Here is a 21,614-nt window from a genome sequence, read left to right as displayed (position 1 = left end):
GGGGGGGGGGCGGGCAGGAGGCGGTGCCTGCCCGGAGCTGGAGCCGGCCCCGAACCGGGCGCGGCGGCGGCGGCGGCTCCGGCTCGGAACCGGCCCCGATCCGGCTCCAAAGCGACCCCGGACTCGGCACTGAACCGGCACCGGACAGAGCCAGGCTCGGTCCCGGGGCCCGGTCCGGTACCGACCCGGATCTGGCCTTGGTGCTGAACCGGCTTTGACCCGGAACCGGCCCGAATTGAGCCCCGGTCCGCTCCGCCGGGTGTGTGTGTGTGTGTGTGTGTGTGTGTGTGTGAGTGTGACTGTGCAGGACTGTGTGCACTTGTGCGTGTGTGTGTGTGTGTGTGTGTGTGTCCGTGAACGCGTGCGGTTGTGTGCACTTACCTGGGTGTGCGTTGTGTGCCTGGGTGTGCTACAGCAAGGTGTGTGTGTGATCGGCGGTGTGTGTGTGTGTGTGTGTCACACCCGGTGGGTGGGTGCTCGTGTGTCCCGGGTGCTGCAGCCGGGAACTGTCCGTGGTGCCCGTGTGCCTGTACAGGAGGTCCGGGAGGGGTGTGCGTGCGAGTGTGTGTGTGTGTGTGTGCTGCAGAGGTTCTTGTGTCTTTGCCCTTCTCTGTGGGACAGCAGAAACACACACACACAAGCTACACCTGCACCAACAGCTATACACACTCACAAAGACGACCATGCACAAACACGGACGTACACCCCTCCAGCTCCTTACACATGTGTGCACACCCACAGTGGCAAATACACGAACGTGCACCCCCGGGTGTGTACACACAGACAGACACGCACACACTCCGATGTACACACAGACGAATGTGTTCCCCCACATCTTACACACGTATCCGTGCACACCCTGCAGGGGCTGTTGCGGGGGGGGGGGGCTGTATCCTGCCCCCCGCCTGTCCCTGCTCCCCCTTGTCCACAGGGGATTACTCTGCCCCGGGGGATTATCCCGGCCTGGCGCTGTGCCCCGAGGAGGGCAGAGCCCCACATCGGCCCCGCTGCTCCCTGCCCCACACCCTGGCCTGCCCCCAAGATGGGCAGGACTCCTGGGTCCCTTGCAGGTGCCTCAGTTTCCCCAGAGGGGCTGGAGCCTCTCCTTGCTGGCACAGGCCCGCAGTGCAGGGCACGGCAGGGTTAAGCCAGCTCCGGCAGCTGGATTCCCGCAGGGCCGAGGCGGCTCCGGCCCCTGGGAGCTCTGATCCGCCGGAGGAGGCCTCTGATCCTGGCTCTGACGCCTGCAGCTCCCGCACAGTGGGGGAGCCTGGGCCTTGCCCGCCCTCGTGAGCGCTGCCGGGGCTGGAGCCGGGATCGCAGGCTGCCTGGTGCTGAGCACCGCAAGACGGCACCTCCCGCGCTACTGCGTGCTGCTTTGCACCTCCTGCAAGCTGCAGGAAGCTCGGCACCCTCCGTGCAACGCCCACGCACCCCACGTGGGGCTCAGCACCCTTCCTGCGGCACCCACGCGCCCCGCGTGGGGCTCAGCACCCCAGCACAGCACCTCCCACACCACTGCACGGTGCTCAGTGCGCACGCAGCTGTGCACACCCGTGCACAGACGCACACACCCACCCCCGTAAGGGGCATGAAAATTCTCTGCCAAAACTGGTTTTCCCTGGAAAAATGAGGATTCTGATGAAGAAGCTGCTGCTTCCTGGGGGGGACGGCGAGGTGTCGTCAAAAACCGGACAAGCCCGTCACCCTCCACTGCCAGGAGTTACAATGCCTCACTTCGATTTTGAGTAGCATCTTCTCTTTTTAAATGTTCAGATGAAAAATGAGGATTTTCCACTGCAAACATCTATGTCGTTGGAGATGTTTTAATGGGAGCCCTTCAAGGGACTTTGCTGACAACACTAACCGGGGAAAATAGATGGAAAAGTGTTTTTTTGTTGTTGTTGTATTTTTGCTTTTGTTTTAAAACCTTGCGCTCAGCCATCGGGTTGGAAACAGGAAAACATCAGCGATGGCAGAAGGCAAATTGCTCTTTCCAGTGGAAAATCCCGAGTCAGCAGGAGATGCTGCCGGGGAGGGCCATGCCCATGGGACCCGGCTCGCCACCGCGCGCCTCCGGCTGAGAGCGAATCACCGGGGCCCAGACCAGGGGATTGGCCGCAACGTGAGCCCGTGGAGGGGGGGGGAAGCGCTTTGCAGCCCCTCTGCAGGGACTCGCTGTGCCCGAACGTCAGGCGAAGCGCAGCTAAAAGCCTCCGTCTGCGCCGGGCTCCCTTTGAAGCAGAAATAGGTGCTTGGTTGGAGAGATTCCCCCTCCCTCCTCCCCATCCGCTGGTAAACAGCTAAATTAGGTCAAGGAGCTGGGACTGGCGCGGATCCGTCCTCGCTTGCTGCACATCTTCCCCATGGAGGAAGAGCTGCTCAGCTGGCACAGCTCGAGGGCCGGGCACCAGCCCTTGCCCATTAACAACCCATATTCCCTGGGATTTAGTTATCCACTGGCTTGGAGTTGCTCTTCCCGCAGGAGTGGGATGTTGTGGCTGGTCAYGGTGCTGCAGGAAGAGCCCCACGTCCGTGAGCGTCCCCGGGAACCGGCAGGGCCATGCCCAGCCCCATAGYTCATCCCGTCACACTGGAAATGGGCACCGCTGGACTAAGCCGGAGCGGGACCAAGCTGAACTGCAAATGAAATGAGGAGAAAGTGGTGCAAAAGGGGTCTCCTCTAGACTTGGGTGGACTAYGTGAAGAAACTAGTAAGCCACTTTGCAACGAAGGAGAATTTTCCTTGCAGACCTGGAGAGCTGGTGACCCCTCTCCAYGGACACTACCTCCGGGAGAGCCATCTGGGCTCCTCCTCGAGGCAGCAGAGAAGCAGCAACTCCAAGGAGCGTCTCCTTCAGAGACGGTGATAGAAGCGGATGAGCTGAATCTCAGCTCAGAGCTGCTTGTTTCAAGGGACATTCCTGGGATGCTCCTGGCCTTCCGATTAGGAGCTGTGGGGCTGGGGTCRAGGCAATTTTGGGCTGTCTGCACTAAACAGGGCATGTTCCTTAGCAYGGTTCCTCTTGCAGCCAAGCGTAACGCGTAGGATTCCCCTCCCGTCCTCTCTGACGGAGGACCGCRGGGTGCCGGGCTCCCCCTGTGACGCTGGAGGGCTAAACATGCTCGTGCCATTTTAAGCACACCTGGGTGCTGGTACAGAAGTACCTTCAAAAGGGACAAATCTCCTGGGCTGACAGCAAAAGCCGTTTGAAGCTTGCTGTCGAGAAGYCCTGCCTTGGCGGGGCAGACGTCAGCTCAGCCAGTGCTAGAGGACAAGACACGTGTCTGCGTGTGTTGCTGTCTGCATTGCGAGCCCGAGACACTGAGAAGGGGACCTGCTGCTTCAGACCTCTGCATCTCACCCGGTCACAGAGACCTGGGGTCCCCTTCAGTGGACACCCCTTTGCTCAGGGCACATCCATGGGGATGAAGCAGATCCAGGGGCAAGCTGGGAAGCCGGCCCATGGGTCAGGGTCCGGCTCAGTGGGGTCTACGGCCAGGCACAAGCAGAGCTGCAGGGCATTGCTTCTCTGATGAAGCTGAGGAAAAAGCTGAACGTCCAGAACTGAGCTTAAAGAGACCTGGAGGCCAYGGGCAGAGTGTGGGCTGGGGTGCCAGGTGGGGCTGCTCAGGGCAATTAAGGTCTATTAGTGTCTTAAGTAAAAGGCTGCTCAGAGCTGGGATGTTTTGCTCTGTGTGGGGACCAGTGCCTCGTTTCCTGCCTAGCAGCTATATCTTGGTTTCTTTCATACTTCTGTTGCCTTCAGCTCAGGGAAACTCAGTGGTGTGCATGTAGCACCACAAYGTGTCCTCGTGGCTCTGAGTCCAGCCTGCTGTCTTGCTTTTCCATGAACCTGTTTCCAGGTGGTAAGTGAGGAATAAACTTTCTTTTACAGCTACCCCAATGACCTGTCCTCTGGCCTGAGCTTGCGCTCATTGCTCTGCCTCCATGCGGAGGTGGGTTATGGAGTGGTAACACCAGCACCCGGGTCCCAACCACCACTGCAGACCCCGTGTAGAGATTTGATCAAATGGAGCCAACAGGCAAAGCCTCTGTGTCTGTGACACCCCAAAACTATCATCTCCCCTGAGGCATCAGCAAAAGCATTTTTGTGAGATGAGGATGTTGTGAGCTGGGAGGAAAGCTGAGTCCTGCTGGGGTTAGGGAATGGGAACAGGGAGCCCAGGAGAAGGAGACTTCCAGCTTGGAAAYCACTGTGCGTCACTAAAGCAGAGAYTGCAATGCCTCRGGGCCGGGTTTGGCTGCTCGCTGCCTGTCTAGGCCCTGCGCTGTAGCTTCCAGTCCCAGAGGGCTCTTAGAGGAAAAAGCATCTGCATGATATTTTAATGGCGAAGCCCTATTCTCCTGCATGCTTCTTGATGCAGTGACACCGGGATAGGCTTTTTCCTGCCAGCTTTCCAGCGAAAATCCGCAGTCCCCACAGACTCTGCTGTTTACCAAAAGATTTAAAACAAACAGAAGATAAAACGGCAAAAAATAACCTTGGCTCGGGCGAGGCGACGCGCAGCCACACGCGAGCCGCTCTGCGGGGAGGGTGGCTGAAAGGCGCTTGGACGCGGGTTACGGTTCTGTGCTGATGCTGGCTATAGTTGCAGCATCCTGCCGTAAGAAATATGGGGGACAGTGACCGCCCTCAGTTTATCTCCGTGTCACTTATGTTCCCCTTTAATCCAGAGCTCCCGTTTCTAAGGGGGAATCAGGGGGTGGAAGGGGCAGACGGTCCCCAGGCTGCCTGGGTCTGGCAGGGTGCAACGTGTTTTGCCAAATCCGGGCGCCTCCGTCCGACGGGGCCCTTCAGTTCCCCTCGCAGGCTGCCGAAAGGCAAATCTCACACCTAGGGAGAGGGCTGCGCTTGTGAGACGACTTTCTTTGAGCCTTGCACCCTGCAAGGTACCTTAATTCAGCATCGGGTGCCTGATGTTTGCAGCAAGGGCCGGGAGAGCAGCGTAAAAGTTGGGCCGAAACTTTTAGCGTGGAAGTCGACGGAGAGCGGCTGCGCTGCTTGGTTCCTCAGCACGCTCCCGGCTCCATGCCGAGCTGTGACGCGTGGCGTGGATTTGCAAAGTGAGCACTGGAGACATACGGGTGTGGGCCATGTGTGAGAGCGCTGCGGCGGGTGCTAAGACAGCTCCCCAGCCCGGAGGCAGAGCCTCGCAGCTGCCACCTTCTGCAGTTTTGGAGACTATCTGTCTTGAAGCTGCAAATCTCTCCCCTGCCAGATGCCGGTCACCCAACCAGAAGGGACTCACACCTCCRAATGTCCCCTCCTCTGGCCCTTCCTCCGAACCAAACAACTGCCCCATCACCGGGGTGCTGGAAGGGCGACAACTGCCCTAACCCGCCCAGCAGAACGGGGCAGGCTGGCGAACTTTGGTGGGGGGAGCTGCAAGAGCTCCAAGCCCTAGGAGGGACAAAGGTGCAATTCTGTCCTCGTCCCAAAGGGGATATTGCATAAAATAGTGCTTTTGCAAGAAAAAAGTTCTGCTGAAGGACAGTTTTGCTTTGCAGCCCGTAAATATGCTTTCCTTGATGAACCCATCAGAAATACTCCCCAGGCAGACCCTGATCCCACGAGGATGGTCCACACCTACCTGCAATGCATGGAGAGACGCAAGCCCGTGTCCACAGCCTGGTCCCCTGCACATCGCACCGCACGGCGCTGCCTGGCAGCAGTCGGAATATCCCGGCACGGCTCAGGGCATCTCCTCTCCTGTTATTCCGGGTTTTTGCTGGGGAAGGGGGATCTTTGCCAGCCCCTATTCCCCCCTCCCTGCTCCCCACAGCCTTTGCATGCCCCCAGGGCTCGGGGTCCCCCCTCTCCCCGGGTGGGCAGCGGGGGCCCGGAGGGGCCGTTGMTGCCCCGGGGCCCCGTTACCTGCCGGGATGAAGGAGGCGGCGGCTCYGCTTGCCCGGGAAGCTCCGGTTTCACATCGCCCAGCAGCAGCGGTYGGGGCCCTCCGAGCCTCCCGCTGCCCGTCAAGCGTGGGGAAAAGCTCTTTTGTTTTCCAGCCTTATGTTAGCGCCGAGTTTTAGCGGTGCGGGTGTAACTCCAGCTTCCGTCTCCTGCTGCAAAAGCAGGGACGTTTGCCCAGCTGTTACGGAAACACCCCTCAGCCGCGATGCAAATGTCCCCATCTCCGGGTTTCTCCCTGGCTAAGGGCGTTTTCTGCTCCCTTGCACAGCTATGGGCTCTGCTCTCCAGTGCCAGGCTGCCAGGGCAGCTCCGGCCGCCTCAGAGCCACGGTGAGGGTCGCCCTGTCCTTCCCCGTGACCCCCTGGCCGTCCCCGCTGTGCTGCTGCCGGCCCCAGGACACGGCCAGGAGCGCAGCCCGGCTCCGGGCCTGTTGCAGCCCAACTCGGTGTGCAGAGGCACAGAAAGGGGCCGGGACGCCGGGGCCGGGTGGCRCGGGGGGAGCCACTGCCGAGCCCCCCACAGGTAACCGTGGTCCTGGCTGGCACCGGCTCCTCGCAGGGCGAAGCATCCCTGGGGCTGGGGACAGCTCAGGGGAGCACGGAGGGATGAGACCAGGAGCATGGGAGAGCCGGACCTTGCAGCACATCCCCTGAAATCATTCCCTTTTTTTTTTTTTTTTTTTCCCCTGAAAGATTCCCAGATTTCCTGCTTCCCCAGGGCTGCTTCTCTTTCTCCCCATCCTGGAGCCGAAGGGTCTGTAGACAGGGTGGAGGGTTTTGAGGGTGGAGGTGGAGGGTAAAAAAAGCCTCTTTTCCAGGCTCTGCGACCTCCAAGGAAGCAGCTGAGGATTCCCCGGCGAGGGTGCGACTCTGCCCGGCCCCCAGCACGCGAGGAAATTGTGGGACAGCRGCTCTGCTGGGTAAGAGGCCCCTGGATAGCAGAAACTGGGGGGGGCCCTGGCCATGCTGGACGTGCCTCCTCTTGGGGTCCGTCTGTCATCTCCGGGATCTCACAGGTGTCCTTGCTCCCAGTCCTCCGGGCAGATCTAAGTGCCCATTTCCCTTTGGCTGCTGCTCCGTTGGCGGAGATGGTCCTACGTCCCTGCTTGTTTGTGGCTCTCTGAGGATCGCGCGGGTCRCTTGGCTCCACTCCACTTCTCCGACATATTTTTCGGAATGGGAACAATCTCGTTCGACGCAGGTAAAATCACGTCCCTGCTCCCGTCTCATGCTCTCCTCTTCATACAACTTAGCGCCGAGCTCTTATTTTTTTGGTAATAGCCTCGCAGTCAGAATTAGCTACTCGTTATCCACCTAACACCGTTTTCAGCAGCTACATCTCAAGAGATGGTCTTCCAGCTGGTCATTACAGGCTGCATTTCGTGTTCTTACACARGATGACCTGAAGCCTGTATTCCTCAAAGGCCGTATCCATCTAGGAACGGTGCCAAATGGCCACAGTTCCTTCCTTCATTACAAAATGTTGGTATCATATTTCCATGTGCTTTTAACAACTGCGGATCTTTATCCTCTTCCAGTTTACCCTTTTTTCTCCTCTCAGGGCCAGCGTGTGGGTGAGAATTAGCACATTCAGTTATTTATGGAATGAGCATATCAACTCCCTTTGTGTGATTTTTTTTTTTTTTAATGTCTAATAAAACCTTGATGATTTTTGCTGATATTCTTTTCCATTCTCTCTTTTTCTTTAATATTTTCTCCCCTCTGTTCAATGTAACATCCTTGCAGATCTAGGGGTCYGAGCAATGCTGATTTCTGCAGCATTCATCAGGGGAATAGGGCTGAAAAGGAATCTCGGAGTCCCGCATGGAGATCGCTGAAATGCCCCTTCTCAGTCTGTCTGCAAAGGGTCCGTGCGGCTCCCGAGCAGCTGGCAGGGCAGGGAGATCTGCTGGAGAAGACCGGCCCTGTCTTCCCTGAGCAGTTACTAAATGCAAAATCTCCCTGAGATCTTCCTGACTGCTGCTGAATTTGCAAACGCCGGTGCAAAACCTGGGCAGATGCAGCTTCRCCTTTTCCTCCACTCGTTTTTCGACCTGAGAAGACGCTGCCCGGCAGCAGGAGCTCTGAGCCCCATGGAGATGCCTTCCCGGCTTGTTTCTCCCTTTGCAGCTGCTGCACATGTTAATGCATGGGGGGAAGCGAAGGGAGGGAGGAGGCGATGGCTTCGGTCCCCTCCTGCATCCCTCCGCCGGGTGTGTTGGTGCATCCCTGCGATGCCGCRTGCCCCAGGCTGCCAGCACCCGAGGGAGCCAGCCCCGCTCCCGGCCTGGAGCCACCCTCGGAGGCCAGGCAGGCCCGGCCCGTGCAGCTGGGCTCGGGGACTGTTGCAGCCCGGCTGGGTGTGCAGAGACACAGGAAGGGGCTGGGACAACGCGGAGCCGCTGTGGCTGGGCCAGGCGGGGAAATGTGCCCAGGGTGAGAGAGGCAGCGGTGGGACCAAGCCAAGCCCGGGAGGCATCCGTCACCTCCCGTCACCGACCGGGGGGGACCGGTGCTGGTCCCGGTGCTGGTCCCGGTGGGGTGGGAGCGAGGGGAGAGCCCAGCACCATCCTGGTGCAGGTAAGGGAGGGTGTCCTGGAGCGGCAGATCCCGCAGGGCTCGGGGCTGTCACAGCTTGGGGATGTTTCTGTCCCTCCATGGGGGACSGGGCTGCCCCTTCTTTTAGGGTGCAAAGTGCAGTTCTGCCCGGAGCTGGGGGAAAGCGGGCTGGGATGAACCCTCACCGGGGTCAAACAGCACAGACGGGGTTATTTCTGCCGGGCAGGTGCTGTCCTCTGTCCCTGCRAAGGGAACAGGTAGGGGCCCCAGTCAGAGCCTAAAAAACCTGTTTCCCCCTTTCTCGGTGATGGTGGGGGYGATGCTCAAGCTGCCTCCTTGCCCCAAAGCCTGCAGTAAGCAGGGACTCTTGCTCCTGCAGGGTCTTTTGTGCTTCACTGGGAGGCAGCAAGCTGCACCGGATCCCTGGAAAGAGCCCTCTTCAAGGACAGAAATGCAGGAGAAATGCGAGACGGTGACGGCGCGCGGTAAGGATCCGTGTCCTGCCCGGTGTCCCCCCCGCTCAGCAGAGGCATTTTCTGTTTCGGGCTGCAGCTTCGAGTCGGGGTCGCCGAGCCCTTCTCCGTCATTTTAGCAGGGTTACACAAACACGACGCGTGCATGGATGTGGCTCATCCTTTCCTTCCCAGAGCAAGCGTGTGGGTGGGAAAGGGCTCTTATCTCACCTCTGCTCACTCTGCAGACGTGAGCTGTGCCGCTGTGGTAGACCCTCCTGGCGAGTAAAGACCTCATGGGGACCCCARGGCACAGGACAGAGCTGAGCTCCCCGCAGGGGGAGACCAGACCTAGCTTGGCTCCATGCAGCGCTCTGGGAAGTGGCTGGCAGGGAACAAAAGCTCCTTGGGAGTGGGATGAGAAGCCATGAAAGGGGTTGTGGGGGTAAACGTGGAAGAAAGGTGCAGGGAAAGGGCCGTGTCTATCTCCCAGGGGTATCCACCGTTGGAAAAAACTCACCGGACAGGCAAACACTAGCAGCAGCTGTCACARCTCCAACTCACTTTGCAGACCAGGCATGACTCCAGTCAGGATCTTCTCTGTCCCAGCAGGTGAGGGGAGGACATGCAAGAAGGAAAGGGGAAATCCTGAGAAAAAGGACCAGAAGAAGGTGGAACAAGACAGGAGGGTGTTGTGGGGAGACACAAAGGATGACAAGTCAATGCAGGACGACGTCTGCAAGAATCAGAGATGGGGAGAATCCGCTCACCAAGGAGGAAGTCTGGACGGTCTTAGCAAAGCTGAGGTCCAGCCACAGATGTGCTCCAAGAAGAAAGTGTACGGATGTGCYGAATGCGGGCGGACTTTCAACTGGAGGAACAACCTGACCCGGCACCAGCGACTGCACACAGGAGAGCGGCCCTACAAGTGCCCCGATTGCGGGAAGGGCTTCAACGACAGCTCCAACCTCCTCTCCCACCAGAGGATCCACCGGGGAGAGAAGCCCTACAAGTGCCTGGACTGCGGGGAGAGCTTCAGCCAGAGCGCCTACCTCATCTCCCACCAGGGCATCCACACTGAAGAGCGGCCCTACCCGTGCCCCGACTGCGGGAAGCGCTTTGCCCGGCGGCCCAACCTCATCATGCACCAGCGGATCCACACAGGCGAGAGACCCTACGTGTGCCGGGACTGCGGGAAGAGCTTCCGTAAGAGCTCGGACCTCGTGAGACACGAGAGGGTCCACACAGGCGAGAGGCCCTACAAATGCCCCGTCTGCGGGAAGGGTTTCAGCGTGAGCTCCCGGTGTATCGTGCATCAGAGAGTCCACAGGGCGGAGGAGGCTGAACAGCCAAGATCTGCAGCCCGGGGCATCCTGCAGGGCAGCTGTGAGACCAYGGCCTTGCTGGGTAACCTTAACTTACTCAAAATTAGTATTTCCTAGTCATAATGTCTCCCTTCCCTGGATATATAATGCCATGTAGCTGTGAAGGACTCATTCTTCTGAATAACAGGGTGTAAATACCTCCAGCCAGATTATGTAATGTTTTCCTGAATCCTGGTCCAGAGCTGTGGGAATAGGGGAAACTGAGTCACATGAGCAAACAATTTTTGTGCTGTTTTTCTAATATTCATGTACCTATGAGGAATTTGGTGCAGTACCTGTAGCCTGATGTAAACGACTGGCATTCCCACCATGGCCCCATGAGCTACCTCAGCTTTCATGGCAGGCTATCTGCAGGTCACGACTTCCCACCCCTCCAGGAAAACACCTGCAATTAGTTCACTCCCTCGGTCATTCTGGTGGGATGTTGCAGCAGAAATAGTTGGTTCTTTCTGAGGTAAAGCATTGAGTCTCTAAACTCCCCGTTCTCCCGATAGCCATCTGGTTTTCTCTCCCCTTCTTTCTCCTTCCTCCTTGTGATGCTCTCTTCTGCCTTGCCCGTGTTGTCTMTCAGCAGGTGATGGTGACCACCACGAGGAGAATTACCACCAAGGAGACTCCCAGCAAGCAGAACCAAATGGACCAGGCCTGAGGAGGGAAAAAGCAAATGTTTGCCAGGATCCTGAGCAGGATGAAGAAGTCCTCAAAAAGCAACCAAGGACRGAGACTTGCCCTGGGCAGAGGCAGGGGGAATTGCATCCTCGTGATGATAGCTTAAAGGATCACAAGGAGACCACAGTCCAGGTGAGGATCTGCAATAAAGAAAGGGTGTACGAATGTGCTGAGTGCAGGAAAACCTTCCACTGGAGGAACAGCATGATCCGACACCAGCGGCTGCACACYGGGGAGAGGCCCTACAAGTGTCCCGAGTGCGGAAAGAGCTTCAACGACAGCTCCAACCTCATCTCCCACCAGAGGATCCACCGGTCGGAGAGACCCTATAAGTGCTTTGACTGTGGGAAAAGTTTCAACCAAAGCACAGCACTCATTAGACACCGGAGACTGCACACGGGTGAGAAGCCGTATCTCTGCTCAGACTGCGGGAAAAACTTCACTCGGAGACCAAACCTTATTATTCATCGGCGAATCCACACAGGGGAGAGACCCTATAACTGCCAGGACTGTGGAAAAAGCTTCCGTAACAGCTCAGACCTTGTGAGACACCAGCGGATCCACACTGGGGAGAGACCCTATAAATGTCCCGACTGCGGGAAGGGCTTCACCGTGAGCTCAAAATGCATCGCCCACCAGAGAACCCACACGGGAGAGACTCCCTACAAGTGCTCCGTGTGTGGGAAGAGCTACAAGGCCAAGGTGTCGCTGATGTCCCACCAGAAGCTGCACACGGTGTAGAAAGCATGGAATGGCACAGCATTGCCGTGCAAGAATGGGATTAGCCCATCCTGACCCAGTGAAGACCTACAGATCCAATCCCAAACCACTGGCACCTCATAAAGAAAGGATAACGGCTCTTCTTCGGAGCATGTGGGTGGGAAGACGGTTTGGATTTCAGCGATGGGGCTGGTGGGAACTAGAGGAGGAACATGCTCTGGGTACGTGAGTCATGTTCCTCTGGGGTGTGGGTGGAAAAGCAGTGCAGTCACTGTGGGTCCTGGACACCAACCCACAAGGGAATGAAAAACACCCATGAACGGTCTTTGTGTGGTCGCTGGAGCTCCTGCTGTCCCTCAGACAGGGACAGGGGGATGTGATGAAGCAGTAAATCTCACTTATATGAAGAAATGGAAAGGAGGAAAAAAAAAAAACCAACCCTGCCTCTTGGGAACTCAGAATCTAAGGACAAAGTCTAGCATTTCACCCTGGACGTGCCAACAGTGCGGTACGCCAAGCTCCTGGGCCAGTCATTTCCCAATGTCACCRAGGACAGCCCTGCGCCAGCAGCTTTCCCACCTCCCTCTGGCCCTCTTCACCTCCGGCTGCCTGTCAGCGAGGATAACGCAACACCAGGAACGGCTGAGGGCTCCATCAGTGACGCCGTGCTTGGCGCATGGCTCCGATGGCTGTGCCGTAGCGGATTGAAATCGGGACTGGCTCTTACCTGGKCATCTTGGCCTGATAATAGTGGTGGTTTGGGATCCATTTCACAGGTGGATTTCAGATGGAAGCGTCAGTCAGAGGAGCTACAACCAATAACTGCTGGTTGCTGCATTTTAACCCTGGCTGCATATTTATGTGTCCTCGCAGACAGAGACAGAAGGACAAATTTAGTTACCGTGGCTGTATTTTGTTAATTAAGGCAATCTTTGCCTGTTGGGCAGAGAGATTTCCTAGACTGCGGAGTGGGGTTCCAGGTRTTAGGGACTGGGTTTTCAGAGGCAAGAGTGGAATTTTTCTGTCACAACCRCTTATTCAGTATTTTAGATAATAATTTTATGTAGATAAAACACCCTGCTCTAATTCAAGAGCCTCCTGCACTGAAATCTCCATGCTTTAAAGGGAAATGATTTACTTCCCAGAGGTGCAAGGCAGCATCATTGCAAACCCAGGTCTTGGAGACTGCTAAGATGAGGCTATGCCCCGGGTGTGAATATCTCTGCTAATAACTGGGCAAGGCAGCTTTAAATTCAACCCAAATGGCGAATGCCCTAAAAGAGACTCTCAAACCCCAGTTTGCCCCGGCTGATTTTCCTCCGAGCCTCCTCCGGCAGCGAGTCCTTGCGCTGCGCTGTCGCAGGCTTCTGCCCCTCTGCCAGAAGGACCCGGCACTTCTACCATGTGCTGAATATTCATGGTGATTTATTTTAGGCTGGATTTAGTCAGAGCCAGGCAAAGTGGGTGGAAAAGCCCTCTCTCAAGCTATTTTTGGTCTATGCATATAAAAATCCCCTCTGATCAGTATCTTTCCTTTCTTAGGGACAAAGCACTGCCATAAAGCCTGATCAGAAAGCCTGATGTGCCGTTCCCCACTAAAAGAATTTGCTGCAAGCTCTCCCATTGTTTCTGAGCTTCCTTTTCATATGCAAGTGAACGAACACCTGAAGCCTCCCCTAAGTTTGCCGCCTCTCAGGCTGTTCTCAGGCTGATTCGGATTTAAGACTTCGCCTCCTTTGAAAGGTGCAGATGAAATCTGTCTTTAAACCTCCAGAATAAAACTGGGTTTAGACCCATGAAATCCCCGCTTGGACTTTTCTCTTGCAACAGGACGTTGCTCTGGGTCACCCGGGCTGGGCAGGATGGAGGGGAGCCACCACCGTGCACCCCAGAGCAGGGAGGGCCTGGCCTCGGCATGCACCCTGGTTGAAGGGAGTTCCTACACTCCCAGCAGTGCTGGTAAGAAGGGACCTCTTGGGCCTCTGGTCCAACCTGCCCCTTGGAGGTATCGCGTACTGTTCTTCAGGGATTTGCATTTTTGCTGAACAAAGTCCTCAGTGAGCCCTTCCCCCTTCGTGGTCCTGCCTTCAGTCTGTAGAGTGATTAATCTGTGCGATTTGGAGTCAGAGCGAGAGAGGAAATTTCCACGGTGCCTCCTCAGGAGTCACTTGCTCTGCTGAGTCCCAAGACCTCAGGAGGACGATCCAGGTACCCTGCACCATCTGCAAAATCCTTCTAATCTTCAGTCTCTGTGGGTTTTACCCCCTTCCTATGGGGTTTGAATTGTGGCAGGAGAGAGACCTTCTCTGAGGCAGCTGTGCCTCTGTGTGAGCTTTGGAGGCTCTTTGGAGCTGGGGCTTGAGCTTCTTAAGGGGGGGGATCTGCAGAGGGAATAAACTACCCGAAGCCTCCAGGAAGCATCACTGGTGTCCATCCCCTCTCTGCTCTTTACTTAGCTTGGGGGGAGACCTAGCGACCCCCGAGCATCGCATCCTGATGCCGCCACCCTGATACTCAGGGTAAACCTCTTCTAGAGGGGAACAAACTGCAAAATGTTGTCAGAGTTTAGAAATCATGAATCTGGATTTTTTGTGTTTGGCATATCTGAGCCACAGAAACGGACCGAGGCTTTTAGGACCAGGGTGGGCTCTGGAAACCCTCAGAGAACAAGTGTGAGGAGGCAGCTTTGATTGCAGGCCAGCACAGACGCAAAGGAGCCAGGAGAAGCTGCCTTCTCCCCCTTCACTGTCCCAGGCAGAGAGGAAAGCGGCATTTCTCCTCTCTGTTGGCAGGCTGTGAGAAGGGAAAGTCTAGCACAAAACACAGGTGCATTTGGGGGCCGCTGCTTCTTCCGTTATTGCTCATACTTTGCTGACACTCAATAAATCACAGAAAGTTTGGGGATTAGATTAAATGCAGAAACCCTGGCAAGCTTTTGGCACAGGGAGAACATGCACATGTGGCTGCTCCATGTGCAGATCAGTGGGGATGGAGCAGCAGCAGATCAGATGAAACCTCCTTCGTGCTGGCTTGAGCACAGCCCTGAAACCAACGGTGTTGTGAGAGCAAGCAAAAGCTGTTGAGCAACTGAGAAAAAAGTGTCCCTACCAGCATGCAGGATTTCAACGGTTCGTTAAAACATCCATCTGTCATCTCCAAAGAAGCGTCAAAAGACATCCCACAGCCTCCCACCTGTGAGCAGCTGGCAACTCATGTGCTAGAGCTGAGGTGTCAGCAGCAGATGTTGCAGCAAGAAGCAATTCAGTGGTGGTGGTGGGGAAAGACCCAGCATCAGGAAAGAAAGTGTGCACGGAGGTAAGTTGAAAGGTGAGACAACCACCCTGGCCATACACCCTCACGTGATCTCCTAAACACCCTGATTTCTCCTCCTGCTCCAGTTTTGGCTGCTGGATATTCAGCTGCTGGGAACAACGTAGAATAGAGCCAATTTCAACCCAGCTCTTGAAATGATCTGTGGGAGAGTTTCTGGGAATTTTTGCTTAGGTTTAGCCGTGCCTCATGAATCCTATATGCTCGATTCAGGGCCAAGTCATTTGCCATGAAGTCATGGTGGGAAATGCACCCAGAAAATGGCAACAGTTGACCAAGCCGAACTGGAATACGTAGCTAAAACCTACTGCCCAGACAGCGTGCTGCATTGGGATGCTGGCGCTGATGGTGCAAAAAGCATGGAGGGCAGCAGAAGCAAGCCAGAACAGTATCCAGTGACACATCTGGCATGACTGGGATGTCCAGTTTTAAAACAGAGATGCATGGGTTGTGCAGCTGTCATCAGCATGGGTGCAGAAGTGTAACCAACTTCCAGTCAGTGCCCATTAACTCCCCGTGCTCGATTTCCCTGGTCAGGATCCCAGACACTGAGGTTGCAGAGAGCTGGTAGGTGGTCAGTACACACAGGCTCTGCTAATCCTTGCACCCATCTGCATCACGTTGGACAAATGACCAAAAGTTAAAAGGCGAGGCTATCCAGGGCCATTAAAGCAGGAATGGGTGGCCAAGCTGGAGCTCTTGAGGCTGAACAGCTGCTGGCTGGGTCATATTTGGGGTGTCACAGCAGGCAGAAGCGGGAATTTGATGTGCTCAATCCCATAACAGCTGATGACTGCACACACAGTGGCATAATTTCATACTAACATTTAAATACATAACATATTGTTACCCCTATCCCACCGCTGAACCGGAACGGAGGTTTGAGACAGCTTCAGAAAGAGCCAGGGAGCTCGGGCTTGGGGAGCCACTGGGGTAATTTTGTTTTGTTTTGTTTCAACCAGAACTTTACACTCAGATAATGGAAAAATCTAAGGTATTTTAATGAGAGTATTTGGCAATGTGCAAAAGGGACAGAGCTGGAAGGTAAAGAGTCACATCTGATATGTTTAAAAATGCTTGGAAATCTCATAGCCATCTCTGAGTCAAAACAAAAAAAAAAAAAGAGAGAAATCTGATTTTGATGCATCTGCCTTTGATGGTTAAACAGTTGAAGTTGTATGTCTGAGATGGAAGAAACAGCTCAAGGAAAGAAGTCAGGAATGTATCCAGTAACTTGGCAAGAAATTGAAAATGAGTGATTCAGCCAGGGGAAAAAAAAAAAAAAAATGTGACCATGAGCTGAGTGAAAGCAAAATTTATTCTGGGGAGAGATGAGGATGGACCCCAGAAGACCCAGATGTTTTGCTCCCCCTGGCATGGTGTCTTGAGCTCGGCAGGTGAGTCCCCAGCTGCTCAGAGACACGTTCTCAAGGATCACTATAGGATGCCAAGCCTCCCACCAGGCCTCTGCCTTGGCTCCACAGATATATCCAATATTCCCGGCATCCACACCGTGCTGCCCTGTGAGATGCGGCCTCAGTGTCTGTCCCCATTCCTGGGGCTGGACGCCCAGATTGCACCACGCACGGGGGCTGCACCCATCGCGGATGGTCTCTGGCTCCTGGGGTGCTCATCACAGCGAATGCTCTGCCCTGCTCACCGGAAGGGTCTGTGCCTGCGGGATTTAAACTTGTGGGTGGGAAAGACAGGGCAAAAAGATGCTGGGGGGGGGGGGGTGGAGATGCACTGAGGTGGGGAAGGAAGGAAGCTGAACCTGGTCCTGGGGCCATTCCGAGCAAAGCCGCCTGCTGTCCCGTTGGCAGGAGGACTGTGGGGCCAAGCCTGTTCCCAGGGGATGCTTCGGGGCTCCCTGGTATAACAAGACCCAGCTTCCCCAGCTGAGTCTGGGGAGCTCCTCAGCCAGTCCCGATCTCTGGTGACACAGCTCCTTCCCCAAAATCCTCCGGCAGAGAGGGACCGAGGGAGCCAGGCAAAAAAGAGGGAGATGCTGCTCTGAGCCCTTCTCTGAAGTGCTCTTGTCAGCAGGAATGGGGCAGGGGGGGAGGACAAGGTCCTGGTCCAGCAGCAGGACGGGGAGATCCTTCCAGGAGCCCTGGCTGCCCCCGGCATCGCCCTGTGCCAGCGCTGCCCTGGCACCTCGCAGGCTCCAGCTCGGGGCTTGGTCTGGGCAGAGCCCAGGGCTGCACATTTCACCTCCCAGCCGCTCGGTTTGTCCCAGCCCCTTCCTGTGTCTCTGCACAGGCAGCCGGGCTGCAACAGACCCCGGGTCCTGCTATCCCCTCGCTCTGAGCTACCCGCAAGGCCAGAGCCTGGTGGGAAAGCTGGCGGAGAGGCCTGGGAGCCGGGCACAGTGCAGGGTTCCCCTGTGCAGGCGTGGAAGAATTGGCTTTGGAAGCTCTTCTCAGCTTTCCTTTGCATCCTGCTAGTACTTCAGCATCCCAAACCAGGGGAACCGCTGAGTCCAGGGGTCCGTTTCCTCTTCCCAGAGTTACTAGCTGTGTGTGGGAATGGGCTAGAGCTCTTATGGGGTGCATGTTAAATTTTGGAGCTCAATTTTGGATTTTTTTTGGTCACCCCACGCACTGTGCTGGATGTCCTCTCTAGAGCAACTCTCAAGTTTGGGCTGATGCACACAGGGAAACATCTCCTGTCTTCCCAGGCTCTGGGGGAATGGACCTTCCCCTTGATGCTGCCCCCCCACTGCTTCAACAGCGTTAGTCCAAACTCCCCCAACAAGCATCTGGAGAGCATCTGCTTTCCCACAGAGCAGTGAAAGCACAGCTCAGGGGTTTTTGCCTCCCCTTGCTGTGGAGGTTCTCATGGGACCCTCTTCCCAGCCACCCCACAAGGGCATCTCATCCCTGGCCCCTCTTTGACCCCTTTCCTCCCGCACAGCGGATGCCTCATTCCCCAGCTGAGGCAGCACTGTGTTGAGTGTTGCATACACTTTATTTGGGTGGCACAGGAACCTTTGGGAAGAGCTGGTGCCTCCTTGCTCCTGCTGCTAAGACCCTGGGGTTGGCCGGCTCCGCTCACAGGCTGTCTGCAGACCAAGGGCTGCCCAGTGCCTGCTCCAGCGAAGCCCCTGATGTAGCTGCAGCAGCTTTCTGGAGCACCGGGCACAACTCCAGAGCCCAGAGGTTCTTCGAGGTGGGTCATTGCTGTCACCTTTGCAGCCTGGCCACTCGAGCAGGTCCCAGTAGGTCAGAGACAGTGGAGCCAGGAGTCAGGATGGTGCTGCCAATGGTCCTGGTCCCCAGGGGACAGGTAGAGGGGAAGGGGCTGCCCTGCCAGCCAGTGCTGAATATGAACCTGCCTTTTGCCTGGGCGTCTGTGTGTTCCCTTCTCTTCAGACAGCATCTTGTGCTGCTCTGAACCCTCCTCTTGCTGCACCGTGAGGGACATCGTAAATATTCATAAACATCTCTATGCATGGCTCCCTAGAAGAAACCTTTCACTCTGAAACCTGAGGTCCCTTGTCCTAGAGCGTCTGCCAACCACCATCATCTCAGACTGTCCTCTCCACTGGTTGCATCCCCAAGCAAGGTCCAAAACTTTCACACGCTATCCTGTGTGCAGCTTCAGGTGGGACGTCAGGGAGACCTTGGCCTTGTAGCATTTCCCGCACGCAGAGCACTTGTAGGGGGCTTCCCCTGTGTGTGTTCGCTGGTGCTCATTCATTTTTGATCTGCAAGTGAAGCCCTTCCCACAGTCAGGGCATTTATAGGGTCTTTCCCCTGTGTGGATTCGCTGATGGTAAATAAGGTCCGTATTCCTCCGGAATCTCCTCCCGCAGTCCGGGCAGCCATATGGCCTTTCTCCTGTGTGGATGCTCTGATGATCAACAAGGTTTTGCCTCCGGGCAAAGTGTTTCCCACAGTCAGAGCAGAAATATGGCTTCTCCCCTGTGTGGCTTCTTTGGTGGGAAAGCAGTGTTGTGCTCTGGCCAAAACTTTTCCCACAGTCGAGGCACTTGTAGGGTTTCTCTCCCCGGTGATTCTTCTGGTGCGAGATGAAATTTGAATGATCACTGAAGGTCTTCCAGCACTCAGGGCACTCGTAAGGCCTCTCCCCAGTGTGGGTCCTCTTGTGTCTGTACAGGCTGTATCTCCAGTTGAAGGTCTTCCCACACTCTGTGCACTCGTATACCTTCTCTTTTGCACAGACTTGTGCCTGTCCTGTGGTTTCGTTCCCATCACGCAGGCTGCCTCCTTGCAGGGTGAATCTATTCTGTAACATCCCTTTCTGGCTTCCCTCTTGCCTTTCTTGTCTATGCTGGTTCTTCGGCTCTTGACCCTGCAGAATATCCTCTCCGATCATTCCTGGGAATGTCCCATGCTCTTCCTCTTCTCCAGAAATCTCCTGCTTTGGGATCCTGGTTCCATCCTCACTTGCCATCACATCACCTGCAGAAGAGAGAGGAGAGAGACTAGATCCATCCCCAAGCACCATCCCTGCTATTCAGCACCCCAAGCCCTTTCTCTCCCCTGGGGACTTACAGGGCATCTCTGCCGGATGCACTCGCTGGTGCTTGAGGAGGTCTGGCCTCCGAGCGTAGCGCTTCCCGCACACCAGGCAGCAATAGGCCTTCTCCCCCGTGTGGACTCTCCAGTGTCGGATCAGGCCGGAGCTCTGGCTGAAGCTCTCCCCACAGTCGAGGCACTTATAGGGTTTCTCACTCTTGCAGTTACTCTGGTGCAAGAGGAGACTCGAGCTGCCGCTGAAGGCTTTCCCGCAGTCTGGACGCTCGTGAGGCTTCTCGGTGGCATGGGTTTTCTGGTGCTTAGTCAGGTAAGTTTTACAGCTGAAGCTCTTCTTGCAGGCAGCACACTCGTACGTTTTCTTCTTCRTGCAGTTCCCTGCTTGCACTGTGGTTTTATCAGCGTCTCCAACACCCACTCCCCAGAGTGGGGATGTTCCCTGTCCGCCCCGCAGCAGGTTCCCCTGCTGCTTCTCCACGATGACCTGGCTCTCCCTGGCTTTTCCCAGCTCGGCACTCCCCAGCGCTAACCCAGGAGGTTCCCCTTGTCCCAGTCCTGCCTCCTGTGAGTCCCCATCCTGCTCGTCACGTGCTGTCCTGTCTCCAGCTGGGAGGGAGAGGATCCAGGCAGGAGTGATTCCCTGTGCTGTGAGAAGAGAAGACATCGTGGCAAGGGAAGGGAACAGGATACAAAGCCAAATACCTACTGGGGAGGAGGAACCCAGTTCTGCCCTTCCATCCTGACCCCACACACTGTGGAAGAGGACTCTGCCCCCTAACCTGGGAGACTGCTGCAGGGTTTGAAGGGGTCGGCGTCCCTGACATCTCGCACACTATGTCTCCCGCCTCCCCAAAGAGCAGGGAACAAGGAGCTGAGCCCCACACCAGCATGATCCCCCCCCTCCCCCCAGCTTCTCTTTCCTCTGGGAAAAGAGCTCCTTACCGGGCAGGGCTGCAGCCTCATAGTTCTCCTGCATGGTGCCTGCAGACAGCTTGTCAACCCGTGTCCTCCTGCCTTCTGGTGAAGCCCTTGAAGTCACCTGCTGGAAAATCACTGCCTCTGAAACAAGAGCCACCTCCACCTCAACACCCCTGGTCAACACCCACAGTTGTGTACAGTGTACGAGGGGACAGAGGGACCTGTCCCCACGGACCGGAGCACGTGATGTTTCCAAGGCTCTTGAAGAACAGCCAAGAACCCGGTGTCCTTGCTGGCTTAACACACGTTCTGGCCCCAGCACACACACCGGGTTACATCACATTGTTAGAAGCTGTGTTAGGTAATGGAGAAAAACTTGGAAGCTGACACAGTGCTCTGAAATCTCCACGAGAGGACGTGCCAGCTCCACATGTTTCTCTGGGGAGTTTTTCTATGTCCTCCGTAGAGGCATCCACTCCATACCCTCCAGGCRGTGGGATGGGCTGCAGCATCACTGACCCCAGCTCAGGCCAGAACAGCTGCAACACGTATCCCTGAGGCAGCCCCGTGCCAAACATCCCTCTGCTGCCCGAGTGCAGCCCTGGTCGCAGCTGCCTCTTAACAGCGTGGCCATTCTGCCCCCGCCACGGCTTCAAACCACCCCATGAGCGCGTGCCGACCTGGAGAAGAGGGTGCTGCTCCAGACGCCCCAGACCAGCCAAGCTGGGCGTCCCTCCCCTGGCCCTGGGGACCCCAGCGAGGCCCATGCAATTCACTCTCGGGAGCAGGAAGAGCTGCAGGGCCCCGAGCTGTGCGGGAGCTCAGCCGGACCTCGGCTCTGGGGGTACCCGCGGAGATCAACCCTGTGCTCCGCGATGCGTCCCTGGAGCCTCCTTCCCCACCCGGCCCCGGGGCTCCCCGTTACCTGCAGGCTCTGGCAGGACTGGACGTGGGCAGAGCCTGGGTGTCCCAGCCCCTTCCTGTGTCTCTGCACACTGAGCCGGGCTGCAACAGGCCGTGGGCCGGCTGCGCTCTGGGCTGTGCGCCGCGTACTGCAGCATCCAGCCCGGGTGCGGGAGCTGAGTCCCGGCACGGGATCCCAGCCCTGCACCCACTCAGCCCCAAAGCTCAGGGGCTGGAT

The 21,614-nt window shown here is 56.5% G+C and overlaps 2 protein-coding genes across 3 annotated transcripts in view; one reads left to right on the top strand and one right to left on the bottom strand.

The window, feature by feature from the left end:
- The window catches only part of LOC112967127 (zinc finger protein 501-like), a 109,327-nt gene extending 95,818 nt beyond the window's left edge, over nucleotides 1–13,509 (top strand). Inside the window, exons 1-4 of one of the 2 annotated variants that reach the window (XM_026068140.1) lie at nucleotides 8,337–8,374; nucleotides 8,877–8,982; nucleotides 9,562–10,356; nucleotides 10,906–13,509. In XM_026068140.1, coding sequence (XP_025923925.1) covers nucleotides 8,949–8,982; nucleotides 9,562–10,356; nucleotides 10,906–11,744 — 1,668 coding nt within the window. In that variant the 5' untranslated portion in view covers nucleotides 8,337–8,374; nucleotides 8,877–8,948 and the 3' untranslated portion in view covers nucleotides 11,745–13,509. Of the gene's footprint in view, nucleotides 1–5,102; nucleotides 5,113–8,336; nucleotides 8,375–8,876; nucleotides 8,983–9,561; nucleotides 10,357–10,905 lie in introns of those variants that run through there. The other variant, XM_026067915.1, reaches the window with a different exon arrangement.
- The window catches only part of LOC112967213 (zinc finger protein 11-like), a 108,366-nt gene extending 86,955 nt beyond the window's left edge, over nucleotides 1–21,411 (bottom strand). Inside the window, 4 exon segments of the mRNA XM_026068166.1 lie at nucleotides 18,636–19,223; nucleotides 19,662–20,200; nucleotides 20,498–20,597; nucleotides 21,399–21,411. Coding sequence (XP_025923951.1) covers nucleotides 18,636–19,223; nucleotides 19,662–20,200; nucleotides 20,498–20,531 — 1,161 coding nt within the window. The 5' untranslated portion in view covers nucleotides 20,532–20,597; nucleotides 21,399–21,411.
- Between the last annotated feature and the right edge of the window lie 203 nt (nucleotides 21,412–21,614).

This window comes from Apteryx rowi, unplaced genomic scaffold (genome assembly GCF_003343035.1).
Source record: "Apteryx rowi isolate R43461 unplaced genomic scaffold, aptRow1 scaffold_1047, whole genome shotgun sequence".
Lineage (NCBI taxonomy): Eukaryota > Metazoa > Chordata > Aves > Apterygiformes > Apterygidae > Apteryx > Apteryx rowi.
This window is presented reverse-complemented; position numbering and strand designations above follow the sequence as displayed.